General features: G+C 43.1%; 1 protein-coding gene across 1 annotated transcript in view; it reads right to left on the bottom strand.

The window, feature by feature from the left end:
• Nucleotides 1–19,998, bottom strand: part of IQGAP1 (IQ motif containing GTPase activating protein 1) — a 115,566-nt gene that overhangs the window by 20,635 nt on the left and 74,933 nt on the right. The window contains exons 16-29 of the mRNA XM_007990469.3: nt 18,141–18,231; nt 17,795–17,962; nt 16,633–16,775; nt 11,179–11,349; nt 10,070–10,153; nt 9,901–9,972; nt 9,729–9,798; nt 9,164–9,372; nt 7,072–7,227; nt 6,660–6,823; nt 6,001–6,225; nt 1,513–1,653; nt 1,332–1,416; nt 22–254 (exon numbers count right to left, since the gene is read on the bottom strand). Of these exons, the coding sequence (XP_007988660.2) occupies nt 22–254; nt 1,332–1,416; nt 1,513–1,653; nt 6,001–6,225; nt 6,660–6,823; nt 7,072–7,227; nt 9,164–9,372; nt 9,729–9,798; nt 9,901–9,972; nt 10,070–10,153; nt 11,179–11,349; nt 16,633–16,775; nt 17,795–17,962; nt 18,141–18,231 (2,012 nt within the window). The remainder of the gene's footprint in view (nt 1–21; nt 255–1,331; nt 1,417–1,512; nt 1,654–6,000; nt 6,226–6,659; nt 6,824–7,071; nt 7,228–9,163; nt 9,373–9,728; nt 9,799–9,900; nt 9,973–10,069; nt 10,154–11,178; nt 11,350–16,632; nt 16,776–17,794; nt 17,963–18,140; nt 18,232–19,998) is intronic.

Below are 19,998 nucleotides of genomic sequence, written 5' to 3'. Positions count from 1 at the left end.
CACTTGTGCCTTTCCCCTTACCTGAATTTCTGGTAGGACTGGGAAAGATATTCATTAATGATGCTTAAGTGGGCATTATCTCCCAGAAACATCTTATTAGAAGCAGCATGCTGAAGCATTTTTGCAATGGAGCCCAGATTTCGGCGTTGGTCTGTGGTAAGCTGGCCTCCTGCCGACAGGTCAATGATGTCAAAGGCATCAGGAGCAACAATGGCTGGATTCATGTATCGATAATAAAGCAAGTTACCAATAATCTGGAACAGATGAAACAGAAAGATGGGTATTAAAAGACATACCACCAAGTAAGCCACAAATGACTTTGCTAGCAAAGAAAAGCAGAAAATGCAGTCCTATGAGTAAAAAATAAATAAAAAATACATACACACATGCACGCATGCACATATACACACTCTTTCTCATGGCCTGGAACTAAATGAAATATCCCTTTGTTCAATACAGGAAAACAATGAGAACAGAACTGAAAACTACTGCCAGTAGTTAATGAAAGAGCAGATTCAGAAGGTAAAAATGATACACTTAAAGTCTGTTATTAAGTATTTCAGGACATCTTTTGTTCACATATCATGGTAGCAAATAAGGCTGGTGTCACCCACATGCACTTTGTACTTTCATGTAGATGGGTTTTCCTTATAAAAAGCGAACAAACATAGCTAAATTCCTTAACATGACCCAATCAGCATAGAGTAATCCCACCTCCCAACATTCTCATGCTGCAGACTTCAAAGGCCAAGTTCATGCCTCTGAAATTAAATTCACTTAACACACATCTGTTCCACAGAAGAATTCAGGGACAGTCACAGCATTTCCCCTAGAGTTTCATTCAGAAGAAATAAAATTAATTCACCTGAACAGAAAGTCTAGAATCGAGGCCTCACTGTAGGAAAGCACAGAACTAGGAGAGAGAAGAAAAAAGCATTCAGATTAAAAAAAAAGAAAAGAGAAGAGCACAGCTGAGTAAGAAAGAGTTATCAGCAACAGCCTTAGCAGAAATAATTGTGCTTGCTACTATTTGCCAGGTCACCAGCAGAGGGAACAATACTACAGCGAAAAGACAGGACTCAAAGAAACTCATCTGAAAACAGGAAAAATCCATCTTTCTACTTGTTTGATGTTTGTGCGCCAAACTATAGGAAGTGTTTCATCCTAAGAGAGGTATCATTTACCAATTACAAATGTTTTCAAAAGCTCACAATCAGTGGTAAGCTACTGCCAGAACCTACACTTAGGCAGTTAGTAATGATCTATGGTCAGTCCTGCTTTTATAGCTTTGTCCTCAAAGGGCAGGAGTCTGCCGGCTATGAGATTCTTACCTTCAGCAGCTCATCCTCACCAGCATCAGGGAACTTCTCATGCAACGAGTCCTTCAGCACTTTGGCAATGAAGCGCATCCCATAACTGCGGGATGGATAAAACTTAGTGAGAAGGGCCAAGGAGCAGAAAGGCACTTACTGCTGGGCTCTACTGGGGGTCATGACAACTGATGGCACTCACGGGATTTTGTCCACAGAGCTGACAATGGCTGAGAGAAACTTGTCTGTCACAGCCCGCATGTTCCTGATGGAGCTGTCTAGCCGTGTCTTCACTTCTTCATGAGCTAGAGCCTGCTCAGGGGTCACATCATAGGGCAGTTTGCTGGGAAGAGAGAAATTATACCCAACTATGTTAGACTAACAGCCAGGAACAGCCTGAAGCAAGTGTCTTATCTTTCATAAACTGAAAGACCCAGAAATATTAGATAGCTTAAGCTCATGCTCACAGGGCTGGTAAGTGATAAGGCTAGAATCTGAACTCAGGTTTTTAACTGTGAATCAGGTGCCTGAATTGTGTGCCAGGCACAATAATAGGCATTTGGGAATAAAAGTTACACACGACATGATACCTTCTCTTGAGTCTTTTACAGTCTGGTGGGAGTGACACACAAACAAATGATTATAAACCTATTCTGCTGTAAATCAGTTCACCAAAAGTGCTACAGGACCATAGGGAAAGGGCTTCAACTCAGAATGGAAAAAGTAAGGAAGGGTTCCAACAGGAAGGGATGCTTGAACTCAAGAAAATGGGAGAGGAAGAGTCTTCTAGGAAGGAAAGGGAGACAGGAGAAATGAGAGTGGAAAAGCAGACAGGGAGCAGGCCATGGCAGACCCTGTATACGATACTGACAAATCTGGACTTTGCTAGAAACCAGAGGGAGGTCTTCAAAGATAGGAGCGCTACGCCAGGAACAGCAGCACACGCTAGCATTCCCAGCTACTAGGAAGGTTGAGGTGGGAGGATTGCTTGAGCAAGACCTTGTCTCAAAAAAAAAAAAGAGGCAGAGAGAGCTTTGGTACACACAGAAGGGGAAGAGGAGGCAATGCGACCACAAAGGCAGAGGCTGGAACCACAGAGCCACAAGCTGAGGGATGTCAACAGTCACCACAAGCTGTAAGAGTCAAGAAACAGTTTCCACTAGAGCCTCTGCAGTGAGTGTGGCTCTTCCAGCACCTCGACTTCATGATAATGGTTTCAGATTTCTGGCCTCCACAATTGTGAGACAATGAATTTTGGTTGTTTTAAGCCACCAAATTTGAGGTGATGTGTTATGGCAGCCTTAGAAAATACAAGCAGAGGCCAGGTGTGGTGGCTCACGCCTGTGATCCCAACACTTTGGGAGGCGGAGGAGGGTGGATCACCTGAGGTCAGGAGTTTGAGACCAGTCTGGCCAACATGGAGAAACTCCATCTCTACTATAAATACAAAAATTAGCCGGGCATGGAGGCGCATGCCTGTAATCCCAACTACTCAGGAGGCTGAGGCAGGAGAATCACTTGAACCCGGGAGGCAGAGGTTGCGGTGAGCCAAGATCACACCATTGCACTCCAGCCTGAGCAACAAAGCGAGACTCTGTCTCAACAACAACAAAAGAAAAATACAAGTAGATAGGAATACCCTTCTTCATTTGTCACAGCATGGCTAATTTAAAATAGGTAGGCTATGAATACAAGAATTCTGCAAAAATCAGCAGACACATTCTATGAGAAATAAATAAATACATGGAACTTACAATAAAGAATATTATATATTTTATTATTTATATGATTTTCAAAAGTAGTAACCAGCAAGGGAATCAATATGCTAAAAAACATTGGTGATAGAACAGAATATTAACTTTCTGAGATTTTTAGGAAAGAACATTCCCAAGAGGTGACAAGATTCCAGTTTGCTACGTGTATTGTGGCTGAAGTAAAAGAAGAAAGCTAAGGGACCCGTGACGCTTACCTGCAGGACAGATCCCCACCACATCACCACACCTCATAGTCACTGGTATCTTAAAAAGAGTTCGAATCAATTTCCTTTTTTTTTTTAAGATATGGGGTCTATGTCGCCCAGGCAGCACTCAAACTCCTAGGCTCAAGCAATCTTCCTGTCTTGGCCTTCTGAGCAACTGGGACTACCAGTGCATGCCACCATGCCTGGCTCAATTTCCATTTTATGAAAGGCAAAATAAGATCAGTTTCTCATAGGTACCCACAAGAAAACCAATCCTGAAATGTCCAGCAGGCTTTGGATCTAAAAATGACTGACTCACGGACCGTCAGAGGCTGAGCTAGTGTATATGGGGCTATCAGCAAGGAATGCCCTGGGTTGCAGGCAAAACTTCCCAGACAAGTACTGCACTTGGCTGACCACATTCCTGGATGTGCAGGCCTCAGGTATGCAGGCAAAAAAGTTAAAAAGACTTTTGCAATGATCTGAGTCCTGATAACAGACCTACATGGTACTGAGAACCAATCAGATGCCAAATGATTCCTAATAAGGATAAGCCCTTTCTTTCTTTTTTTGTCAACCTAGGATGGACAGCGGTGGTGCCATCAAGGCACACTGCAGCCTCAACCTCCCATGCTCAACCGATCCTCCTGCCTCAGCCTTTGGAATAGCTCGAACTACAGGTGTGCACAACCATGCCCAGCTAATTTTTTTTTTTTTTTTTTTTAAGTAGGGACAAGGTATTCCTATGTTGCCCAGGCTGGTCTCAAACTCCTGAGCTCAAGCAATCCTCCCGCCTCAGCCTCCCAAAGTGTTGGGATTACAGGCGTGAGCCACCACGCCTGGCAAGATAAGCCCTTTCAAGGAGTCAGCAGAATGTTCTGTTCTCCACCCAGGGTACACCTCCCTGTTTGCCTGGCATCCAGGTAAATGGAAAGTAGAATGATGCAGAATAGTGTTATTCAAAGTGTGGACCAGTGCCAGTCTACAAACTGATCAAAGACAAGATAAAGAGAATGAGTCAGAATATAAATCAATACATTGCTTCCTTAAGAAAATCTTGCTATGAAAAAAAAGTATCAGTTGAACTAAACAGTGTGCACAGCTGATTTGCCATTACTGGAGTGCAAACCACACTTTGAATAACAATGGTGTGGAGAGCTGCTACTCCGCCTATGCCCAGAGAGCTTCATGCATGATCTAACCCTACTCCACACCAACAAGAAGAAACCACAACAGACCAAGCTGCTCACACCTCCATTTCCCACCCCTCTGGGTCCTCACCCAAGATGAATAAAACCAGAAACATTTTGGCATTCTGAACTCCCTTTCCCCAGCATTACCCATATTTGATTGGCACACTTTTGCTTTAGATCAATTAATGTTGGTGGTTATGCTATGGTCCTAGCTCAGTTATCTCCTGTAATATGTTAATTTAATTAGCCCAACTCTCGATATTTCAGGGCAGCTCACCCCACACCATTTTCTTTTTCCTTTATTGAAACACAGGCCGGGCACGGTGGCTCAAGCCTATAATCCCAGCACTTTGGGAGGCCGAGACGGGCGGATCACGAGGTCAGGAGATCGACACCATCCTGCCTAACACGGTGAAACCCCGTCTCTACTAAGAAATACAAAAAACTAGCCGGGCGTGGTGGCGGGCGCCTGTAGTCCCAGCTACTCGGAAGGCTGAGGCAGGAGAATGGCATAAGCCCGGGAGGCGGAGCTTGCTGTGAGCTGAGATCCGGCCACTGCACTCCAGCCTGGGCGACAGAGCAAGACTCCGTCTCAAAAAAAAAAAAAAAAAAAAAAAAGAAACACAGTGATCTCACCCAATCTATATGAACTTTCTCATTCAACCGCATCCCTAGTTATGCCAGGTCCTTTCAAGTCCTACACCCTCCACCTTAGAGTGTTCAGACATGAACACTCTGCACCTAGCTCTTAGTAAGGCTGGGTTCATCTTAGCCTTTGGACCTCAGCTAAATGAAATTTTATCTTCTGGGATAGGCTTTCCCTAACCACCTTATGTTAGCTCCCTCTTATAAAGTCTCCATTACAGAACCCTACATAAAACTTCATAAAACTTTCCTCAATGTTTAATTATGCTTTTATTTTTATGTATCTGGTTGGTGCCTCTTCCACCCAATGAACTATGAAGAGAGGGCAGGGAGCATGTCTGTTTCACTCATTATTGCATTACTGTACACATCTCTAACACAATGCCTGGCACACAATAAGTACTCAATAAATATTTGCTAAATAAGTGAGTTTATTACCAGGTCAACAACTTATAAAGCAGAGTTTTCTAAAGAAAAACTATTTCAGGCTGGGTGTGGTGGCTCACAGCTGTAATCCCAGCACTTTGGGAGGCAGAGGCAGATAGATTGCTTGAGATCAGAAGTTCGAGACCAGTCTGGCCAACATGGCAAAACCCTTTCTCTACTAAAAATACAAAAAGTAGACAGCGGTGGTAGCGCGCAACTGTAATCCCAGTTACTCGGGAGGCTGGGGCATGAGGATTGCTTAGACCCAGGAGGTGGAGGCTGTAGTGAGCCGAGATTGTGCCACTGCACTCCAGCCTGGGCGACAAGAGTGAAACGCTGTCTCAAAAAAAAAAAAAAGAAAGAAAAGAAAAATTATTTGAACTAATATCAGTTTATAAATAGAGGGGAAAAAAGCAGGAAAAGAAAATAACAACATGAAAGAAAAGTGTTATTATGGTTAACATACCTTGCCTCTCCTGTCTGAGACTCCATCTGATTAACCCAAGATTTGTAAATATCCACAGGGTCAGTTTTGATGTTGAGAGATTTGTCATCCATAATTTCCTTCACGACTGGGGCCAAGATCTGTCTCAGGGCATTCTGGCCACGGGCACCACGGTTGAAACTTACAACCATTTTAATAACCGTAGGATTTCCTGTGACAATCTCTTGAATCTGATCTACCTTTGACCTATAAAACATCAGATAAAAATTTAAACTTGTCACAGAATCCATCAACTTAAAAGATCCTTCCTGCTTAAAGAACCTATCTCCCTGAAACAGTTTCTCTTGAAACACTCCCCGGCACTCACAGAACGTTCCTGCAGCTGTACACTCAATCATGGTCATGATTAGGTCTGCTACTAGATAAAAATGTGAAATCTTCCTGTTCAGATCACTTTTTGAAATTATACCTTAATACAGAATGTTCCTAAAATTAACTTATCCTTTCCCTAGAAGCAGCAAGATTTTATATCAGTTATTTAAAAATTAGATGCTTCTTTAGAGTAAGTATTTTTCATAAATTAATTGAGATCAAGAAAAGATCAGGAAGGCATGAATCTCAAACTGGGAGCCCCTGTGTTAGTGGGAAGGGGCCTATGCCCTTAAGAAATCTGTTCATACTTGATTTCCTCTTGAAGCGCTGTCTTAAAGAGCCGCAGGAGCAGGTACTCTTCTCGCTGGTTGGATGCGTAGTTGTAGAGTGTGAAGATTACAGAGTCCATGAACTTGGTGGACTTGTTCTGGGGCATCTGAAAAATTAGCTTGGCCAGATAGGTGGGATTGGTCTGAAATAAAACCAAGGGATAAGTCATTTGTAGGTAATATAAAGGCTGGCAAGGTATATTCAATTATTTAAAATTGAAGGACTAGAATATATATAAGAAAAAAATTAATAAATTAACGTATTACAGTGCCCGTCACTCACCCCTCAGGGGAATTCAAAAATATTTCCAGAGAGATCAATGGGTAAGGCTTTCTTGTGGAAAAACAAATTCACTAAATTTTTATAACACTGATTCCAGGAGCCACTTACTTGCAATAAATAAAACAGGTGCTGGTAAGCTTCCAACTTCTCTCTCTTCTCCTTGCTCAAAGCCTTGAGACCTCCCTTCTGTTTATTTATCATCATCATATCAGACAACTGTTCCTTATTTTTTTTGGTAAGTTTTTTACTGTGGGAAACCACATCCTATAAACAAAAATCAATACATAGATCAGAAAGCCTTCAAAGATGAACCTCTGGGCATTGAGGAAAGGTTTTGTAGCACATGCAAACTCACATGAAGGTCTACTGCACTGGCAGATTCCCACCGAATATTTTAAAATCACTACACTTTATCCTGTTTTCAGTACACCAATCAAATCCATTCCTATGTTCCAACAAAGAACCTGAGCCACAAGAATGTCCACTGAATTGGGAAACCAACTTCTAGCAATCTACTATAAAAATAATAGCTACATATATATTGAAACAATAATTGCAATGTTATTTATAATAAATGCTTGGAAAACAACCTAAATGTCAAATACTAGGGGAAAAAGAGGTAAATTATAGTATTATTTTCTAAAAATCTATTATGCTACTATTAAAAATAATACTTACGGCTGGGTGCAGTGGCTCACACCTGTAATCCCAGCACTCTGGGAGGCTGAAGCAGGAGGATCAATTGAGCCCAGGAGTTTTGAGACCAGCCTGGACAACACAAAGAGACCCTACCTCTTATAAAAATATAATTTGCCAGGCGTGGTGGTGTGCACCTGTTGTCCTAGCTACTTGAGAGGCTGAAGTGGGAGAATCACTTGAGCCTAGGAGGTCGAGGTTGCAGTGACTCATGATCATGCCACTGCACTCCAGCCTGGGGTACAGAGGGAAACTCTGTTTCAAAAAAAAAATATATGACTACTTATCATAGTGAAAGAGTCTTATCCTTTAATATGAAGTAAGAACGTAAGATACAAAATGACTGGGGTAGGTGAAATTAGGGGAAGACATTTATCTTCTTTATCTAAATTTTGTCTATTAAATTGTTTTATGTCTTAAATAATTTTTTTTTTTTTGAGACAGAGTTTCACTCTGTCACCCAGTCTGGAGTGCAGTGGTGCAATCTTGGCTCAATGCAACCTCTGCCTCCCAGGTTCAAGTGATTCTTCCACCTCAGCCTCCTGAGTAGCTGAAATTACAGGCATGTACTACCATGTCCAGCTAATTTTTTGTATTTTTAGTAGAGACAGGGTTTCACCATGTTGGCCTGGCTGGTCTCAAACTCCTGGCTTCAAGTGATCCGCCCTCCTCGGCCTCCCAAAGTGCTGGGATTATAGGTGTGAGCCATCATGCCTGACCTGTTTTATACAACTTTTTAAAAAGCTTATGATGGCCGGGCACAGCAGCTCATGCCCGTAATCACAGCACTTTGGGAGGCCAAGGTGGGTGGATCAATCACTTGAGGCCAGGAGTTCGAGACCAGCCTGGCCAACATGGTGAAACCCTCGTCTCTACTAAAAATGCAAAAAAGCTGGGTGCCGTGGCTCACACCTGTAATTCCAGCACTTTGGGAAGCTGAGGCAGGTGGATCACCCGAGGTCAGGACTTCAAGACCAGCCTGGCCAACATGGCGAAACGCTGCCTCCACTAAAAATACAAAAATTAGCAGGGTGTAGGGGTATGCGCCTGTAATCCCAGTTACTTGGGAGGCTGAGGCAGGAGAAGCACTGAACCTGTGAGGCAGAGGTTGCAGTGAGCCGAGATCGCACCATTGCACTCCACCCTAAGCGACAAGAGGGAAACTCAGTCTCAAAAAAAAAAAAAAAAAAAAAAAAGCAAAAAAGCAAAAAACAAAAAACATTAGCCAGGTGTAGTGTCACATGCCTATAATCTCAGCTACTTAGGAGGCTGAGGGAGGAGAATCGCTTGAACCTGGGAGGCAGAGGTTGCAGTGAGCTGAGACCATGTCGTAGTACAACCTGGGCAACAGAGTGAGATTTGGTCAAAAAAAAAAAAAAAAAAGGCTTATGGCAGTAACTGAGAAGGTGGTCAGCCTCCACCCTCCCTACCAGTCAGAAAGGGAAATGCAAGGGTTACAAAGCAGGATGAAGTGTTCCAAGACCCCACTGGCACTGGGCCATACCTGCAATGTAATCTTATTTTTCACTAGCAGTCCAATTTTGATATCCATGAGATTGAGGTCATTCTCCAGCTGCTGGTTAGAACGAATGAGGGTGATAACCTCTTCCCGCATCTTCATAAGGTCAAGCTCCTCCTGAAAATCCTGGTCACTTTGGTCCAGCAGGTGGACAAATTTTCGGACCACAATCATAGGAGGATCCTCAGCATTGACTGACAGAAAGTATGTATCAGACAAAGAATGGAGTTACCAGAAAAAGTACTATGTCTCAGGAAATAGCACTGTCTTGAAAAAGTAGGTCTATTCACACACATTTAATTTTGAGATGTGCCAAGACAACTATCAGGTACACTCTTCTGTGTCAGGCTATTGCTATGTTATGATAAAGGTTAATGCAACAAGCCAACAAGATACCTAGCCACATGTTAGCAAAGGGACTTATGCCACAGGTCACACCCTCTCCCCCAAGCCTTGCCTTCAGGACAGTAAAAGAGGTCTGTGGAGAATACCCTGAACTTGGTGGCTCCAAGCCACTGCCTCAACTCTTCACGCGGAGCCAGTTACTCACTGAGAGTCTTGTAGTCATCCCGAGCTTTGTTTGCCCGAATAAAAGCCTGGATTTTGATAATGTCATTTATCTAAGGAACAAAAAAGAAGAAGAAGAAATTCCTCTGTTCATCTGTCTACCAAAAATATGGCAAAGCAGCTCCTAATGGCCTGTATGATCCAAGGGTGCTTACATGGTCCCGGAAGTACTGCAGGCGATCTCGATAGCGCTTTCTAGCCTGGTGCATCCTTGCCAGGGACTGAATCTATGGAAAAGGGATCCTGAAAATTAGAAGAGTCCTTCATCTCAACATGTGTTATACCTGCACCCCTCATGAAGAAACCCTGCTCAGGCTACCATACCTTTACAACTTCGTCTTTGTGGGAACGCAGGTAAGCTAACCGATCTTGATATGCCTTCTTCTGCTTGTACCCTCTCCATTGCGACTGAAACAATCAAATGTTACAGAGGACATATTACTTCCCAAGTATCAATGGAAGGTAAAAAAAAAAACCTTTCATCTTTTTTTTTTTTTTTTTTTTTTTTGAGACGGAGTCTCGCTCTGTCGCCCAGGCTGGAGTGCAGTGGCCGGATCTCAGCTCACTGCAAGCTCCGCCTCCCGGGTTCACGCCATTCTCCTGCCTCAGCCTCCCGAGTAGCTGGGATTACAGGCGCCCGCCAACTCACCCGGCTAGTTTTTTGTATTTTTAGTAGAGACGGGGTTTCACCGTATTAGCCAGGATGGTCTCGATCTCCTGACCTCGTGATCCACCCGTCTCGGCCTCCCAAAGTGCTGGGATTACAGGCTTGAGCCACCGCGCCCAGCCAAAACCTTTCATCTTGATATACGATCCAAGTACAATTTCATGATGAAGTTTTAGGAAGGACCACTTCCAACAGTGACAGGGGAACAAGGGCATGGGCCATCCCTCCACTGGAAGAACACGATGGCTACATTCTACTTCTCCAACGTCAGCACAGCCCTGCACACCTTTTATAGTGCAGCCATACAGATTCATTTACTGGCTTCTTCCAACAAATCAAGTGAGGAAGATAAGATACAATGGGGTATTACCCTTTTACAGATAGGGACACAAACTTGGAGATTCACCACTGTCTGGTAGCAGTGCAACCATCATTCCTAACTCAGAATTCTTTCTAGGACATTGTTCCGCCTTATCATTGAAGCAAAACCACAGTTGTTTTCCTCAGGGTTCAAATCTTACAGAAAGGTATAGTCTTAGAAGAAGAGAGGAAGAGGTACCCAAGAACTGCCACTGTGCCACCATTAAACACCTGTAGGCACACTACGGTTATATGGTAGTAAAGAGGAGGTACCTGTCAAAGAAAAGAGAAGACTAAGAGTCCAGAACTCAAAAATCACACTCAGACAGTCAATGGTGACAGCTGACCGTTTATTACCCCTGCTCTAGATGCCCGCTTGTTGTCTGTGTGATAGGTTCTGAAATACCTGAATGCAGGTGATGGCAGGGATTTGCTTCTTTAGGAAATTCATCCTGGATCGGAATTCCTGTCGAACTAAGTATCCACGGCACCGAGCCTGCAGCCTGGTGATCAGGCCTTCGTTAGCCAGCCACAGCTGTTCTCGGTTATATGCAGCAGTCACCCCAGAGATAGAACTCTGAAAAAGCAGTGGTTACGTTCAATGACTTTTATAGGCAAGAATGGATGCAGGTTTTCTCAAAGTATCATCCACAGCACACAAGCTAACACTCCTGCTTCCTAAGTCTATACTGTATCATTAGCTACACTAGATCAATAAAGCCCTCAAGTCTGTTTTTCAGGACCAGGTTGTTCTCACACACCTCCTCCCACCTAGAAAGCATATCATAAACAAAAACTTAATCTTCTTTTGCTTCATATGTCATCTCACTTATCCATCTATCCAACACTGACTAGGCTGGGCACTGTGCTGGCTGATCAGGGGTCACTGCAGACAAGAATAGAGTGACAGGTACCGAACAGGGCTGTGTGCCAAATATCAAGGCACCCCTAGAATGTTACAATGCAGGACATTTCAGGGGGAGAGACCAGAGGTGAGGACTGAAAATTGCTTCCCCAGGCAGATTGCAAATGGTCTTGAAAAGTAGCCTAGAGGGTTTGGATTGTTACTAAAGATACTGGAGAGCCAGAAAACTTTGTCAAGCAAAGGAATAAAACAATCAGATGTTTATTATTTATTTTAGAGACAAGGTTTCGTTCTGTCACCTAGGCTGGAGTGCAGTGGTGCAATCTCAGCTTGCTGTAACCTCAAATTCCTGGGCTCAAGCAATCCTCCCAGCTCACCTCCTGAGTAGCTGGGGCTACAAGCGTACCAGTACACTTGGCTAATTTTAATTTTTTAAAACATATTTTTTGAAGAGATGAGTCCTCATTATATTGTCCAGGGTGGAGATTATTTTTAGAAAAACAATTCTGTTAGGAAAGTAGCTGACAGATTAGAGTGAGGTGAGACTTCAACCAAGGGGGTGAATTACAATGCTGCTATTGCGATCCAAGTGAGAGATGGCCTGGGCTTAAACAAGGGCAGCAGGAGTGAGAATGGTTAGGAACATCTGGTTACCTATCCAATATCCACCTTCTCCTTTCTCCTTGGTAACAGAGCCTTGATTTTTTTTTTTTTTTTTCTTTTTTTCTGGGCAACACTGTACGCACTTAAAAGACTCCACGAGTGGTCAGGTGCGGTGGCTCACGCCTGTAATCCCAGTACTTTGGGAGGCTGAGGTGGGTGGATCACCTGAGGTCAGGAGACCAGCCTGGCCAACATGGAGAAACCCCGTCTCTACTAAAAATACAAAAATTAGCCGGGCATGGTGGTGCATGCCTGTAATTCCAGCTACTCGGGAGGGTGACACAGGAGAATTGCTTGAACTCGGGAGGCGGAGGTTGTGGTGAGCCGAGATCACGCCATTGCACTCCAGCCTGGGCAGCAAGAGTGAAACTCCGTCTCAAAAAAAAAAACACAAAAACCAAAAAACTCCATGAGGTAGAGAGAGGTCATGCGCTGCGAGCAGCAGTAGTACGGCAAGACCTTTGAGAAAGCTCCTTGAGAGAGACAGCTGGCAGCACACCTTTTTCGCTTTCCTTCCCCTTCTTCCTACTTCCTGCTTGGATTGCTAACTTGATGGTCAAAGCTCCAAGCTGTCACTATAGGTAACAAGGTGACCTCGAGAATGGAAGCCACATGACAGAGCATAAAGATGGAGGATCCTGGGACAGATGACACCATGGAGCCACATTTTCCCTGGACTGCTGAACTGCAGAATCATTTCATGTGAGATAAAAATACAACCTTACACACTATTGCAGCCTCTGGTTTTTTCCTATTAAACTGTGTTTGAGGTGTCTGCTGGACTTCTGGACTGCAAAAGGAAGGGCAAAAACCTGGTGGTGGGGAAAAGGGCTAATGTCTGGAAGTACAGATTTAGGAGTCACAAGCACAGGGTTAAGGGCTGGAGCCACAGGCTTGAAAGAGATCACTCAGAAAGAATGCGTAGACGAAGAGAAGAGGGCCAATGGAATCTTCATATAATTCAAGCAGAGGTAGAGAAAGGAAGGTAGCAAGAGAGATTAAGAAGGAACATTCAGAAGTAGGAAAATCAGAAGAGAATTGTATGGGAGAAGCCAAAGGAATTAAGGGTTTGAGGAAGAGACTTTTGACAAGTCATATACGATGAGTGCTCAGAACTGAATTTGGCAATTAAAAGGTTATTGATGAATTCTAAAATAAGAGTTTTACTAAGTAAAAGCTGGACAGGAAACCACACTGCTGTGAGCTAAGAAGTGGATGGTAACAGACAGTGAATTAGTGACGAGTAGACTAACTTTCAAGGCCCTTAGCAAGAGTATGAACGTAGGTGAGGCCAGATCAAGGCCCTTAGCAAGTGTATGAATGTAGGTGAGCCCAGTTCAGGGAAATTCCATGGGCTTTAAAAAATGTTTGTATTATTATTTTTTCAAAGATGTGGGAAATAAAGATGCCTACGTATGTAGGCTGCTACTTAAAATACAGTCCTTGGGCCAGCAGCATCAACATCACCTGGAAGCTTGTCAGAAATGTAGATTTTCTCAGAACTCACACTAGAATCAGAGCCTTCATTTTAACAAGATCCCAGGTGATTCAGACAGACATTAAATCCTGACAAACACTGGAGGAAGAGCAGGAAAAGTATAAGGTCTGCAAGGAACTGGGAGAGGATGAAATCAAGCAGTAAGATAAATAACGAGCTTTAGAAAGGATAGCTGTTTCCTCTGGAGAGAAAATGAAGAAGGAATCAGTGAAAATCCAAGTAAGCTGAAAGTACAGAGAGTGGGGAGTACAGAGTGGGAGGATCTATATGTGATGGCCACTATTGTTGGCAGGGGAGGTAAAAGGTCAGGTCACATGCTGAAAATGAGGTAGCATCCCTTCCCGTTTAAATTCTTAGGTCCATATATGCAAAACACTATTCAAACATGAGTGTTTCTGTGGAGGTTAATAAGATTCTCAAAGGTGTCCCTGACCTAACAAGAGTTAAAAATCACTCTGCTAGAAGTTGTACCCTGAATTCCCTAGCACAGCATATTAGGCCCTCAAACTTCAATCTGGGCCTCTTGTCCTGCCACACCTACCACGTGTAATACACCATTCATCTCTCCCTCAGGGGTCCATATCCTTTCAGTACTCTGTGCTTTTTCCTTTTCTATTTTCTTTTCTACTTTCTTTTTATAATTTCAGCAAGCTCATCCTTAACTTTCCCTTTCTGTCTAGAATAGCCTTTTCTTTTTTTCTCAGCTGCTAAAATATTATCTATGCTATGCTACTCCAGGACAAAATTAAAATTTCCCTTAAGACTTCCCTTATTGTGCTGTTATTAGAGCACCACTTCTCTCTGCCTTACATTACAGTCCTCGGTTTTGTGTCTGCTGTTTTCACAACACTGTGAAATACTGGGAGGTAGAGACTCTCTGATACCTATTTCTATCTTCTCAATGCCCAGAACAGAGTTCAGTGAATTCAAATTTCATCACCTGTGAAATTAGCAATGAAAATGAAACACTGGAAAGGTAAGGCACTGTAACCCACCATATAAAGAGAACTTTAACTACAAGGTAGAAATCATCCATCTGATGGTAACTCCTGAATAAAGGAACTATTTCACTTTTTCCACAGGTGTATTTTTGACTTGTTCCACACAGGATTTGGGAAATATTGACAAAGGGAAGTCAATGACCTTTTGAAAATATTTTATTGTCCTTTTTCTCTAGGAATCTTGAATGTCTATTAGTAATGTGTCTAATCATGACCTACAGGAGCTTACTGAACATCTTCCCTCAGTATATATTCTTCCCCTTTAACATTCATTAAACAACTCTGGTTTAATTGACAGGAGTGCAGCACCAAGTTAAGCCTTAAAAGTCCTCAACAGTCTATCAATGACAATGTAACTCCCACTTAGAGAAAGTACTGCAAACCTAGCAGCTCACCTTAAAAACTACTAGGGGGCATAGACAAGCACAAATGTGACTCAAATTCGAATCCAAGTACATTAAATTCTGAATGAAAACAAAGTTCTTTGGGAGCTTCAAAGGAAGATGAAGGGGGTAAGGAAAGGAAATTTTAAAAAGATTCTTAGAGGAGGTGACTTGAGATGGGTGTGTTTGGAGGACTGAATTTTTAAATTAAATTTTATTTTTTTGAGACAGGGTCTTGCTCTGTTTGCCCAGGCTGGAATGCAGTGCTGGGATCATGGCTCATTATAGCCTTGACCTCCTGGGCTCAACTGATCCTTCCACCTCATCCTCCCAAGTAGTTAGAATCCCAGACACACACCACTACGCCCAGCTAATTTTTGTATTTTTTATAGAGATGAGGTTTCACCATGTTGCCCAGGCTGGTCTTGAACTTCTGGGCTCAAGCAGTCTTTTTGCCTTGGCCTCTCAAAGTGCTGGGATTACAGGTGTGAGCCACCACGCCCAGCCTGAATTTTTTTCTTTTTTTGTATCAAGAATCAGTACAAAGGGAAGGATAGAATTTTGACAGATATGGATGGCAGGGGAGAGACATCTCACGACAGCAGAGACTTTGGTTCACGACTATATCCCCATTCCTTAGAAGAGTACCTGCTACATTTGAGGTATCTGACAAATAACTGTTGAATGGGCTGGGTGCGCTGACTCACACCTGTAATCCCAGTACTTTGGGAGGCTGAGGCGGGCGGACCACTTGAGGCCAGGAGTTCGGGACCAGCCTGGCCAACAGGGCAAAACCTCGTCTCTACTAAAATTACAAAATTAGCCAGGTGTGGTACACGCCTGTAATCCCAGCTACTTGGGAGGCTGAGGCAGGAGAATCGTTTGAACCTAGGGAGGTGGAGGTTGCAGTGAGCCGAGACTACACCACTGCACTCTAGCCTAGGTGACACAGTAAGACTCTGTCTCAAAAAACAAACAAACAAAAAAAACAAACAAAAAAACTGTTGGACAGCATAAGCAAAGACACAAAGACACAGAAGATGAAAAAGTACTTTAAAAGCTCTATGAAAATGCTACCTTTATTTGAAAGTGCAGGTTGTAGCTAATATAATTCGTGGAACAGTCAGAAAAGAGACTGAAAATACAAACTGGGAAAGATTAAAGAAGTTGCATTTAATGGAGTCAGCAACCTTCCATTTTTCTTTTATAGATCATCTAACTTTTCTTAGCACATGGTTCATATCACTTAATTCTATAATTCAGATGTTTTACAAATTCAGGCCTTAGTCACTACCCCAACTACTACAAAAAAATTAGCCCAAAATAGCTCATTACATAACCTCAGTTTTAGTCTAGGGTTTCTGACCACACGCCCTTTTCCTCTTAGTTAATATCATAGCTTGAAAACACTTTCTCTCAGCTTCTTCTTATGTGAAGAAAGGTGACTTACCTGGATCTCCTCCCGAGAAAGCTGCATAGAATTTTGCACAAAATTTGGGGGTTCGTCCCATCCTCCTTCCTGGGTCTCCAGATTGTGGTAATAATAATATCCACCTTTTACCCAGTGCTTCACCCACTTGCTGTTATTATCTCCTGGCAGAAAATAAAGGAAAGATAGAAGACACCCAGAGCCACACTCCCCAGCTGTACACGTCCAGAACTGCAGGATTATTACAGCCAGTTCTCACAGTCTAAATGAAGACCACTCCAAAAGCTGCTCCTTGGATCTGTGAGAGTAAAGGGGGGATCCTAAGCCCCCATTAAATTATGGCTTTGTAATGACTAACTTAGCTCATTTATGCCTGTAAGAAGAAAATACCTATGATGTCCAATTATGGAATTAACCATGATTAACTTTGTTTATTCCAAAGCCTATGTTTAAGGCCTGTGTGTCTTAAAAAATTTGCAACCATTCAGCCCCTCCAGTTTTTCAATTTATTTATTTATTTATTTTGTGAGACACAGTCTTGCTCTGTCGCCCAGGCTGGAGTGCAGTGGCATGATCTTGGCTCACTGCAGCCTCTGCCTCCTGGGTTTAGGCGATTTTCCTGCCTCAGCCTCCTGGGTAGCTGGGAATACAGGCGCATGCCACCACACCCAGCTAATTTTTGTATTTTTAGTAGAGACAGGGTTTTACCATGTTGGCCAAGCTGGTCTTGAACTCCTGACCTCAGGCAATTCACTCGCCTTGGCCTCTCAAAGTGCTGGAATTACAGGTGTGAGCCACTGCACCCAGCCCAGTTTTTCAATTTTTAAAAGTCCATAAAATGTGATAAGAAATCTTAAGTTTTTCCCGGTTTTTATACTCAAACTACTTTTAATTGCCTATAGGCTTAATCAGAACTACTGCTACTCTGTGAAAGATAAGCAGTTAAATATTTTAATCTTTCCCACGTTCTCAGAAAATTGGCCTTGTTAACACAGCTGTCCACAAAGGGGGCGAAAAGGATATTTTCAAAAACAAGGATTTTTATCTCCTTTAAAATGAGCCTAAGTACCGTACATCTACGCTAAAAGATCTTTCCCTATAGCTTATCCCTTTCCTCTACATCTGTCCCCTCGTATACTCTAGGGTTAGCTTCAGGGCACATATGTATTACCCCAGAACTCACCTACTGCCAGTTTTTTCTTCTTGGCTTCAGCAAGGTCACTCTGGTAAGTTTCACCACATTCAGGGATGACTCCATATAAGCCAACATCAGGGGAACGAAGGGCACTCAGTGTTTTGCCAACATCACCACTTTCTACTGCCTCATTAATGGCAAAGATTCCTAAAGCAACTATTCCGGGAAAGAATTGTTACTAGAATAGTTTAGAGAGTATCTAAACTCACATACTGGTTCACCTAACTATATCTACTGGCAAATTGTTCCCCCATACCTATCTTGGTCAAGCTGTATGGAGCACCTTGTCACCCCCAGCCTCCACCAAAACAGAAATAAAACAGGTAATACATACACTTCTGTGCTTCTTGGGTGTCTTTGTTGGACTGCCAGATTCCACCTTGAATTTCATCCAACCATAACACAGCTGACTCATCCTGGATTTCCTACATATCATTGGAACCAAAATATTAAAGTCATGAAGTTGGGGTACCTGTAACATACATGTGATGGGGGGGCTTCCCAGACACAATTCAATATGGAAGAACAGGCTTAAAAAATATGAGACACGTGGGTTAGTCAAATGGAAGAAGTAGGCATCAAAAAACTGGTAAAAGATTGGGTGCAGTGACTCACACCTGTACTCCAACACTTTGGGGGGCTGAGGCAGGAGGAATGCTTGAGCCCAGGAGTTCGAGACCAGCTTGGGCAACATAGTGAGACCCCATCTCTCTCTGAAAAAATTAGCCAGGCATGGTGGTGCATGCCTATAGTCCCAGCTACTAGGGAGGCTGAGGCAGAAGGATTGCTTGAGCCCAGGAGGTTAGGCTGCAGTGAGCCGTGTTCTTACCACTGCACTCCAGCCAGGGCAACATAGTAAGACCCTGTCTCCAAAAATGAACAAACTGGTAAAGGTCATAAGATAAAGGAAATGGCTCACATGTAGGCGAAGATTATATAAAGATGAATTTAAGTGATTCAGGAAGAGTAGTTCAGCTAGAAGGGGCAAGAGGCCCAGACAGACTGGGAAGCGGTCCAGAGACTTTAACAGGGTGACAAGAGCCAGGGTATATATATGAATATGCAGTACTTATTTGAAAGCCTCCTTTGCCAACAATATTCAGAGGAAGTTAATGTTCTCTATGACTACTAATGTTTTTAAGACTGCCAAGTCTTACTTTAACCAGAACCTTTGAAGTATCACATTTAAAGCCAGGAGTCACTACAGGCAGTCTACATTTCTTACCAGCTGATATTCTAAAACTTGAATGTTAAATCAGTTGCTGGGAACTTAAAAGCAAATTTTCACAGAGAAACATAACGAATGTTGTGATTACTTTCCTTAGTACAGCTAACAAAAGCCTCACAGCATAGTCTGAGTTGACTATTGCAGACAGAGAAGATGTATGATGTAGTGGAGGTGACTTACGTTCCTCTCTCTAAATTCGTTAAGACAATTTTCTTTTTTAAAAGAGCTTGTTGGTGACCATTTGCTCTGAACGGCATTTTAAACAGAAATAGATTAGTAGAAATATCTTCCTCTAGTATTTTCCATTTTTTTTTTTTGAGATGGAGTCTCGCTCTGTGGCCCAGGCTGAAGCGCGGTGGCGCAATTTCTGCTCACTCAAGCTCCGCCTCCCGGGTTCACGCCCTTCTCCGCTTCAGACTCCCGAGTAGCTGGGACTACAGGCGCCCGCCACCACACCCGGCTAATTTTTTGTATTTTTTAGTAGAGACAGGGTTTCACCGTGTTAGCCAGGATGGTCTCAATCTCCTGACCTTGTGATCCGCCCGTCTCGGCCTCCCAAAGTGCTGGGATTACAGGTGTGAACCACCGCGCCCAGCCGTATCTTCCAATTTTCAAGAATGTGGCTGCCATATTCTAATTTGGGGAAGTAGCTTAAGGATTAGCACCAGGTAGTCACTACCATTACTGAGAGTTAGCACAACAGGATTCTACTTCTACCTACTCACAGTGTGAGAGTCAGAATTAGAAACCACTGCTGATAACCCCATTAGATTTCCGTGGTCACACTGACGTTATGCAAGCTTCAACGATCTCAAAGAGTGGGGGTCCTTTGTTAAGATGCCTGTAAGGTCTTTACAGAAAGCATCAATTCAGCAGAATACTGGGGCACTCTCCTCTAGAAAAGACAAGACACTTCAGGTTTTAAAGTGGTCAGGTTGTGGGAGTCATGTTTGTGGTGATCTGG

This window comes from Chlorocebus sabaeus, chromosome 29 (genome assembly GCF_047675955.1).
Source record: "Chlorocebus sabaeus isolate Y175 chromosome 29, mChlSab1.0.hap1, whole genome shotgun sequence".
NCBI classification, from domain to species: Eukaryota; Metazoa; Chordata; class Mammalia; order Primates; family Cercopithecidae; genus Chlorocebus; species Chlorocebus sabaeus.
Note: the sequence above shows the minus strand (reverse complement) of the source record. Positions and strands in the feature narration are given on the sequence as shown.